Source organism: Corvus moneduloides, chromosome Z (genome assembly GCF_009650955.1).
Source record: "Corvus moneduloides isolate bCorMon1 chromosome Z, bCorMon1.pri, whole genome shotgun sequence".
Classification (NCBI taxonomy): Eukaryota; Metazoa; Chordata; class Aves; order Passeriformes; family Corvidae; genus Corvus; species Corvus moneduloides.
Genome location: NC_045511.1, coordinates 38,883,451 through 38,893,761, shown reverse-complemented (window position 1 = coordinate 38,893,761; position 10,311 = coordinate 38,883,451). Strand labels below are relative to the sequence as shown.

The 10,311-nt window shown below is 37.3% G+C and overlaps 1 protein-coding gene across 6 annotated transcripts in view; it reads right to left on the bottom strand.

The window, feature by feature from the left end:
* Nucleotides 1-1,895: 1,895 nt before the first annotated feature.
* The window catches only part of AGTPBP1 (ATP/GTP binding protein 1), a 65,852-nt gene continuing 57,436 nt past the window's right edge, over nucleotides 1,896-10,311 (bottom strand). For 5 of the 6 annotated variants that reach the window (XM_032095818.1, XM_032095816.1, XM_032095815.1 and 2 more), the window contains one exon: nucleotides 1,896-5,406. In XM_032095818.1, the coding sequence (XP_031951709.1) occupies nucleotides 5,229-5,406 (178 nt within the window). In that variant the 3' untranslated portion in view covers nucleotides 1,896-5,228. The remainder of the gene's footprint in view (nucleotides 5,407-10,311) is intronic. The other variant, XM_032095820.1, reaches the window with a different exon arrangement.

Below are 10,311 nucleotides of genomic sequence, written 5' to 3'. Positions count from 1 at the left end.
CAAAAACCCAGAGCATTTATTTTTTTGGAATACTGTCTGACCCAGTTTGGGACTCTTCACTTGGCAGTGTAAGGTACTAAATTGTGTGGGATGATGATCAAAGCCAAGTATTAAGGCAGACCGTTGGCTGAAGGTTTGTGCAGGACATCTAATTTCTGTTTGTCTTCATAAAATGTACAACTGAACCATTTTAATCCGAGGGGTCAACTGGACTATCACTAAGATTTATGTAAATATGGTACTATTAAGCAACTACTAGACAAAGTATTAAAGATCATTTGTCTTCCTTACACTGTGCTTCAAGTCTTGGTTGTACTGAAATCTTATGCCCACTTTCTTTTGAGAACAAAACGAGCATGAATGCAATGCTATCATCTGAGAGCATTTTATGCTACCTTACTAATTCATTATCTTAACTTTGTAAGTCTGGAGGGACAGTGCAAAGAGAAGTCCTGTTTCAGGTCATTTAAAGTCAATCTCCCCTCTCCATGTTAAGAGCAGCATTTAATGTATGGAAGTACTATTGTGGAATTTTATTAGTCAGATTCTTTTATTAGTTAGCATTCAGCCCAGTGAAAATTTACAGTAGTTATGTAGTAATGAGGTGCCGCTAGTATATATTCTTCCAATCTGCCATGAAAAAAGCTGCATGAGAAATAACCCCATGCCGGAAAGAAGGGCACACACTAAGCACAAACATCTTGTGGTAAGAATGCTGCAGGGGCAGCAAGAGGCAGCACCTGGTTGGTATTTCATAACCACATAACTTGGATCAATAAATCCTAGGTGTGCCATTTCCTTTGATGATAACCCCTATTTTGCACCAAATTCTTTCTGAACTGCTTCAAAAGCTGTGTAAGAGCTCTAGTAAGAGCTGTACTGAGTGTACTAACTAAATTTTTGGTGGGATTTTTTTTTGTTCTGTTTGGGGTTTTTTAGTTTTAAAAAAGGCAAAAAAATACAGCACCTAACTTTTTCTAACAAAAAGAAATACGGTGGTGTCTTTCATAGCTATGAAGTACTGTATAGGAACTAGATGAATTGTTTACGTGATACTGTTAAAAGTAGCCAGGACAATGTATTCTTTACTAGGTGTCACAGTTGTTTGGCATTTATAAGCCCATCTTTCAAAGCAACCTAGATTTAGTTTACATAAGCAAACAAGATGTGAGCTCACATCTCAAATGACTTATCCTGATGACCTTAGAAACACTGAGATCAAAGAAAGACACCCTAATTTGTCACCGTGACTACTGTAGATCCTTAAAACTGTTTAGACAACAAAGTTTGTGAAGCTGTTCAACTTAAAGTAGTATGACAGGTGTAGTTAAACAACCTGCAAATGTATTTGCAAAAGTTATATTAGTGATTCCTAGTAATCACTTGCTCTTTTCAGACAGCTGCATAAAACTAGATCTCACTTTAGCCTGAGCTTTCCCTCAAAAAATTGCTGAGATCTTAAAATTGCCACTACAAAAACATATATAATAAACATAACTCAACTGTAGTCTGAGTTGAATTGTAAAGGTATGACTTATTGACAAATAAACTTGTGCCTTTCCTAGATCAGACTTAACTGTGTGGGAAGGAAAGACTCTCATCAGAAGGCTCTTCTGTGTGCTCCGCCTTCACCTTCATTGTGGTTCACCCAGTGTCATCCTAAGTTTTACAAACGCTGCTGAATCTCAAAAAATTTTAGATAGTTATAATTCAGTCAATTAATATGCAAATGCTACTCTAAGCCTGTAGCACACTGACTTTAATTTCACAGAGAACAAAATATTCTCCTTTTTAAAATGCTAAGCACACTGCTATCCTTACAGGTAGAACATGGCTACAAACGCTTGGATGAGAAATCCTTAATCATCACTAACCAGTAACAGGGAAGCAAAAGATTGCAATTAATTCTTTATTATGCATTTTTATTAGTAAGTATTGGTACTTGGGGCATGCATAATAACACTGCAACAATTATATCTATCACAGCATTACAACAGATATTATCTGAAACCTTGTATTTTTGCATTTTGTGAACAGCGTTTACTGCTTCTGCAGTCTTATTTGAGATTCAAACCAAACTCCCTGATAAGTCAGGCTGATAAAGCAATCCACCTTGAAAAATGACCAGGCAAGATTTTGGCACAAACTGCTGTAACTTATAAGGGGATGTCACCAGTGAAGACACAGTATCAAAATTTGTGATGCAACTTGAATTATTTCAAGAACAGGAATAGAGTGATTCATCATCCAGCAATTAGGTAGAAGCAAGACAGTAAATAACACAGATGTAATTAGTATTGATAGTCTTCTTTGTTGCTATTACCGGAGGAAGATCTAGGGATATGTTCTTTGCCTATACAGAACCAGTCATGCTTACAGCAAACAGCATCATTTTAAACCAAAGCCACACTGAAATGACAATGCATAGAATAAAGACAGTCTGGGACAGACCATGCTCGATGACTGACATGTGACAGTCCAAGATGCTGCCATTCTTTGTTATCATTCTGCCCATTTATTCAGGGTGAATGCCACAGAAACAGAACGGAATGCGTGCTAAAGTGTTAGCTGTTCCATTTTCAGCTAAACACCAGATTGCCACCAGAACATATAAATGGGGGCACCAGCATGTGTCTGTCAACACCACTGCAACAATGGCAACAGGTATCAGAGAAAGGACAACTATGGAGCAGGTATCACTGCAGCAGTTCTTCCCAAGAACTGGCATCCCTGTGAGCACGAATGGGGACTTTACCTTTCGACAGGCAAGTACTGGAAAATGTTTAAGAAGTAACAACCTTTGAATTTTCAACAATGTGTAAGATAGCGACAGTTTCATCTCTTGCATTAGAATTGCACTGGTAGAAGTTCAGAACAACAGCTGCCAGTGACATCTAACATGTAAGTGACATCCAATGCATAACTGCTTTAGAATCTAATGAATAAACACGTTATCCTGAGACATTATGTAACTGATAACTCTTTCTTTGCACAGATTAAAAGCTGTAGGAGGCATGAGAAGAACAAATATGCATATGTACTCAGGAGGAAAAGACAATTTTGTGCTACTAAGCCACAATTCTTTCTAAATGGATGAAGTATATTTCTAGTCTTGCCAGTAGTACAAAAATAGTGTTCCAAGATTAATACAAATTCAAATGAAACCCAAGAAGACATGCACAATGGAGTTAACAGACATGTGGCATCCTGAATTCTCTGAAACTTAAGTGAAATTGTTTATGAATAATTTTATTTATGAATACTATTCCACCTGAAGTAGGAGTCCTTAAGGATGAAAATCTATTTATGCAGATAAGTAGTATAAGACTGACAGGGCAATATGAGCATTCTGAAGTGCTGTCATTGGACTGACAGATACTTCAAATTCTGTGGTAAGGTTAATTCTTCCATTTGACAGATTAACAAATTCCTCTACTTTCAATGCAGAGGGCTCTTCTTCAATAGGGTAATAAATAAATTTTCTTATTTACAGAAGTTCACAGAACACAAGGAAAGATAATTTTCACAACAGAGAAAAACTTATAAAGGGACAAGACTAAATGCTTCCAGCTCTTCCATGTTTTCCATCCTTACATCTCTCTGCATTTTTATTAATATAAATTTAAGCCTTTAAACAAAAATACAGCAGCATATAACAAGGGATCAAAACCCCTTCCTCAATTTCAGAATCAGGATGGTAGTGACAGGCATTACCAAACAATGCTGAATTTGAAAGAACAGATCCTGGTGCAAATCCATCTCCTGGCTGAAAATCACTGATACAGTTAATTCTCATAAATTTCATTATTTTTTAATCCCTCTACTGAAGGCACCCCTCCCCTCCAAAATACAGTTTTACTTGGAACAACAAACATATACAAAATCCTTATCAGTTAAAAGCCTGCTATAACTTAGAAATGTTATTCTTCATGCTCTTAAAGCCCTTGCACATACAGAAGAAAATGAATGCCACAACTGGGTCACATCAAGTAAAAATAATTTTTGAAAAGTATTTTTCATTGCAAAACATGTCAATTCTGTAAACCACTGACTACAACTATCTTCATTTCTCTATTAGATCTTAGTTTAAGCAGAGGCAAGAGGCAATAAGAACTAGAAGATGATAGGAGAAGATGAAGAAATGTAAAGCCCATATCTGACAGCTTGACTTTAAACATGAAGAATACAGAACCAAAGAATAATTATTCAGCCTGGAAGAGACCTCAGGAAGTTACAGTCCAATCTCCTCATCAGAGCAGAGTTAGCACTAGGTTGCAATCAGACAAAAAAGGTTTAAATCGAAATGCACCATCCCCCTTAAAGCAGTTGAACTGGGTAAATAGTTACTGTGCCTCCGGTAAAGTGCACATTTTTAAACTTACGTGCATATTCAAGAAGAAAAATGGAGCATCTGTGTAGCTGAATATACAGAGTGTACATACCTGACCTCTTCTTGTAGACATGTACACTTAACAAGAAAACTTCTTCAAATTAAATCATGCCTATTTTATGGGTGAGTTTTGTACAAGAGTCTAGTTCTTCTAAGCACAGGCTGCATTGGTCACTGTGCAAAATTCCTGAACTCTGAATAGACATTAGTAAGAATTTTCGCTTAATACTGTGGCAAAACCACAAAATCATCAGAAGCAAGAAACAACTGCAAAAATTCACACATCATGTTCTCATTTTTAATTTAGTAATTATTGAATGGTTTCAGACCAGGCACTACATTGCTTCAAACACAATCAAGTATCTTTGAAATAATGTCGAAAAATAACCTTCACCTCAGTATACACACGCGCATATACACAGACATACACAAATTAATTTAGAAAACCTGTACATATGTATTTTTCAGGAAGCAACTCAAAGAACTGTACCACAAAACATTAGTTTCTGTACTGTAATTAGTTTGTGTACTGTCTGACACACTACAAATTATAATCCATTTTTCTGAAGATAGGGTTTAAGGACACAAAATGCCATGCAGTACTACTTAGTAGAAAATGAACTGGTAAATAAATTCATCTATTTAGGGCTTAAAGAATACACAGAACTCCTTAAATAAAACAAATGCAAGTTTATCAGAAAAATTTACTATCCTTGAGCTATGCAGGCCCCAGTTATTTGTGTTAACTGGAGCTTATCCCCTTTTAAGAAAACATCAAGGAAGTATATGACTGGAAATCCAGGATACTTTATTTTCTATTACTGGCGGCAAAGCTGGTTCAAGAAAGAAGTAACCTAGTTGAATCTGAGTCTGAAAGTCCATCATCTTGATTAGTTGCCTCATAATCACCCGCATTATCAGCTAATTCAACGTCTTGATCATCATTACTCTCTGCGCTGTAATCAACTTCTTCAAGGAAGCGAGGCTCATCTTCATCCAAAACATATGTAGTGGGGCTATAACAAACAAGAATTTCCATGAATCATGTTAAAAGTACTACTTGGTAATATTTTGGTAATATTTCAGAAAAGTAACACGTTCAGACCATGTGCCCTGTCCCTCTCCTGACACACAGTTATCCAAAAATTACCTCAGATAAAGGGCAGATTACCTGAAATGGGACTGGCTTTTTAGCTGCGTGTAAAACAACTGAGAGACAAACCCGAGCTTGTAATGCCTTGAACTAATCAGTCAGTCATACACAACTCATTATCCAAATGTGCCACGACCAATCCACTACACTAAAGGCCTGTAAGAACTTCATGCAAATACAGCAGTATCAGAAGATGCTGAAGAAGAACCCAACTACAAGAGGACACAGCCATTGCTGTAGGGTATAAACAGACCTCTGTGTTTTACTGAAACACATGCTTTACTGAAAAGCACTGAAAGCAATTACTTGATACATATCAGAGATGACAGAACAAGGGAGTCATGGTTACACCTACAATTAAGTTCTCACACGAATCACTTAACTCCTATCAGATTCTCACACATTCGTATGCAGGTAAAACTTAAAATTTGTCAAGCATTGCAAGTCTGAGGCAATGAATTTAGGGAACTGATGCTCTGCCCACAGAACAGTCTATGTCCTTAACTAATGGCCCCCCAGAATAGGAGGATTAACACCTTTAGTGTTAACTGGAAAACGGTTAAAATACAACTTTCTGATCCTCTCACCTCCCTAGGACAGGGGAAGGAGTGAGGAGGGAGGCAGAAAAGTGTTTTCTAGACCCAGTTTTACTCACTTGGGACATAAAAAGCTATCTGCTTAAAAGCACCAAGTACTCCTAAATAATTCAAAAGTATTTTTACATTCATATTAAGTCCTAAGAAGGTTTTGTAATGCATTTTACCCAATAATCAAATAGTACAGAACTCATACAAAACAGTGAGAATGTTCTTATTGAGAAACATCATACAGAACACGTAGAAATATTTGCATACTAATTTTAATGAATTTTCTCTTAAGGTATACAAAAACTTAGCTTGGCTATGGCTTTGTAATTAAAAGGACTAATCACTGCTTCTTTCTAAAGACCCTTTAGGAGCTCAGCTGCACCACTTGAAATCTGAAATGCAATCTCCACTCAATATAAAAAAATTTCACAGTATTCTTCCTCTACCTGTAGCATCAATGACATTCCACACTGTAACATTTTGTACTGTTGACAGTTAATTCAAATACTGGGGAGAAAAACTATTCCCTAGCTTAGGAGGAAAAAAATATTTACATTCAAAACAATCTATATCATGGTTCACTAAACAAGCCTGTACTCAATTAGCTATGCAAAGCAGAAAGATCCACAAAACAAAATACTTCACAGGTTATTTAAGCTGTAACTAGGGCAATAACCCACTGTTGGTTAATGAACTGGGTATTTAAAATGCAATTGTTTCAATTTAGGAGAGACAAAGAGTGAAGAAAATAACCAGGACCTTTGCTAAGAAGTCTCTTTCATTTCACATATGGGGAACCCAACATATGATAAGGATACATGCTTTGCATGAAGCATCTGTGGGGGAACCACCAAAGGAATACAAATTTTTTGTGCTTTCATCCTGTGATGCTTTCTGCCCTAGGAAGTCGCCACCTACCAACACTTCCTCTAAGGAAAAAAGAAGTTGGGGAAATAAAAAGTTTAAATGTTTCATTTATTTAAAGAAACAAATGAAAGGGACTTCACCAGATGTATCACATTCTGACAAGTCCACAGATTTTTTCAATTTGTGCTTCTAATCACTTAACACAGGTACTGATTCATTAGTTTTCGTATGCAGGGAATCCACACTTCAGTTGGAGAATAGACTATATAATTCACAGGCAATGGAGCCATTAAATCTGAATGTTGACCCAATATTAAGTAATAATTCTGAACACTGAAACATAAAACTACAATGAGCTATGTCAAGGAGAACTATTCAACCAATGACAAGGGAATGTTTAATGCATTACAGTAATCACTTACAAAAATTCATCTTAGTGAAGTATAATATAGAATAGTAAAGCTCTCAAAAAATTCTATCCACTTTGTTTAGTAAATGTCATTATTTGGATTTTAAACTGATATAGTTGATCCTGTTAAGAGAAAGCAACCAACAAAGCCTACCTTACGGAAAAAAACCACAGAACTGGACACACAAGGAAACCACACAGTTCACCTCTTTGAAGTGTCTTGTCACTTCATAGAATATATCCTATGTTATATTGTCTTGAAAAACACTCAAGTATATTTATTCAATATACTTTTTTTTATACTTGTATACATTTGCTCTACCTACTCATGTATGTGCAAATACATAGGCATGCCGCTAATTTCTAGAAATTCAGGCACTATGAACAGTCATAAGAAGTCAATCTCTAACACATTTTAGACCTTTACTCTGGCACATATACATCCAGAACTGAGGGATGCTTTTCACATTTAATAAAACAAAAATCAACATTATGTTATTTTCTCTATTCAAGAGAAGTACCATTAGAATAGATCAAAGATTAAAACAGATCTTACTTAGAAAGCTACATAAACCTTTAAAATAAAAACTTGCTCTGAAATCTGCTTCATAATAGTCGTAGCTTTCTACTACCATCCAGAGCAACGCACCATAACTTCTCAGTTGTTTATTACTCAAAATAAACATTACTGTAATATTTATTAAGGTTATTTTTTCCACTTTTCCTTTCTTTTCATTCTTCACAACATTGTATCCTACCTGTGTCACATACCACTCATATATTTGCTTTCCCATGACATGTTGTCTTTTGATGTAGCGAATGTTAGCATTGAATATTTAATTTTTCAGCAATCTCCATTCTAAAGGTTAGCATGAATCTGCAAAGTGTAATTATTACTCCACTGTTTTACTGAGGCTGGATCACAAGAAATATAGAAATCAAATACCTGAAAAAATGTCTTACTGTTTAATCAAATTCTTTATTTGCCTCCCTGCTGCTCCCCACCCTCAGCGTATCTTGTGATGATATATTTTTAGCTGCCATCATGCTGATTCTATGGGTTTTAATTTCCTAACTTTTCCCTTGGGCTCTTTCTAATTAGCTAGTTCAATAATCCCTCTTCCTCTACTTCTACACCTCCTGCTTTTCCTTTCAAAAGGAAACTATTATTTTTCTCAGATTAGCAGAGCTTGTTTATCCCACACCTACAGTATTGTAATGTAAGGGATGCCACAATCTGTTTATTTTCTTTGAAGTCATGGCTGTTAAAAGAGAATACTATATGAAATTCTGAAGTTCTGTATATCCTACCTAAACAACATTTTATGGGTAAAAAGATGAATTCCTAAATGCTTGATTAATAAACCTGATATAATACTATGGTCCTCAAATTTATGAATAACTTTAAGAATATCTCTTTCATTTAAAAGAGTATTTTCTCCATCACCTGCCATTGAATAAACTGAATTTAGAATTAATATAACTGTTTTGTACAATGGATTTTAATTATTAACTAAAACATACTTTAATTATTAAGGTCAGCCAGGCACACGTAGTGGTGATAGCGGCAACAGCAGCAGCAGCCACAGTAAGTTCTGGGGGCTGAGCACTAGACCAAGCTAGGCAGGGCCTCCAGTCAGGGGAAACATGAGTAAGAACTTAGAGGCCAGCCAGGAACCACCAGCTCTCATGAGTGAGTCTGACATGGTGTGAGTGTTGCCAGCAGATTTAAATGGCCCCACAGAGTGCAAATGACTGGGATGTGGTGCCCCGGTCAGGACATGGTGAGCAGTTCCCCAGGAAGGGCATGTAGAAGAGGCCACTAATTCTACCTGGGGAGGAAGAGGAAGCAGTCTTCTTCTATAATAAAAACGGCAGTTACACATCGCAGCTGCCAGGCTAAAACCAAGAGAGACCACAGCCACCTCAGTTATACGCCTAGACCCAAACAGACTTGCTGAAGACTAGAAGAACTACCTGGGCCCTCAGCTGCAGGAAACTCCAGAACCTGAAAGGCCCCCTGGGCCCTGAAGTCAGAGGTGTCATGAGTGTAAGTGTGCCCAGCTAGATAACCTGCCTTTTGTGCAGGCTGCCATGTTGTGTGAGGAGTTCATCAGGCAGAATACTATCTGGGAATCCAAGCAGGAGACTGATGTGTGGTATTATGCACTGACACAGGCAGGGAGACAGTGCTGCTTTAAGACCTTGGAAGCAGAAGGGAAGTTAGCATCCAACCCTGAGACAGGCTTGGATGATTTGCAAGGCAAGGGAGACTGGAATCTCATCTCTGCTTGGAGCAAAAGGAAGAGGTTTTCCCCTTGCTACCAATGTGCCCCTACATAACAAATATGACACTATGAGGCTGGAAAATCTCCACAATAAGTAGCCAAGAACAAGAAAAGGACAATGCTACAAAACTGGTACAATCAGCCATTCATAGGAGAATGAGTGCCACCAAAAGTGCATGAAGCATGGTAATTATTGGAGAATCCTCACTGAGACACATGGAAGCAGCCTTTTACCATCCAACCTCTCTAGCAAGATTTGCTGCCTATCAGGGCCACATTCATCATGTTACAAAGAGCCTACTGAAACTGGTAAAACAAGAGGACTATCAACCACTCCTACACTTTCATGTTGAACGAGGCTGCAACAATGAGACTGTGAAATATCAAAATGGATTTCATGTCCCTCGGAAAGATGTTAAAGGGATCAGGAGCACAGACAGTGTTCTCCTCTCCACAGCTGCAGACTAAGAGCAAATCATGCCTTACCCATCTGATGGCCTTTTATGATGCAGTAACTACAACAGTGAACATGGGAAGATCAACCTACGTCATCAGCCTAGTCTTCTGTAAGGTCTTCAACATGGTCCCACAGGACATGCTTACCTCCAAATTGGAAA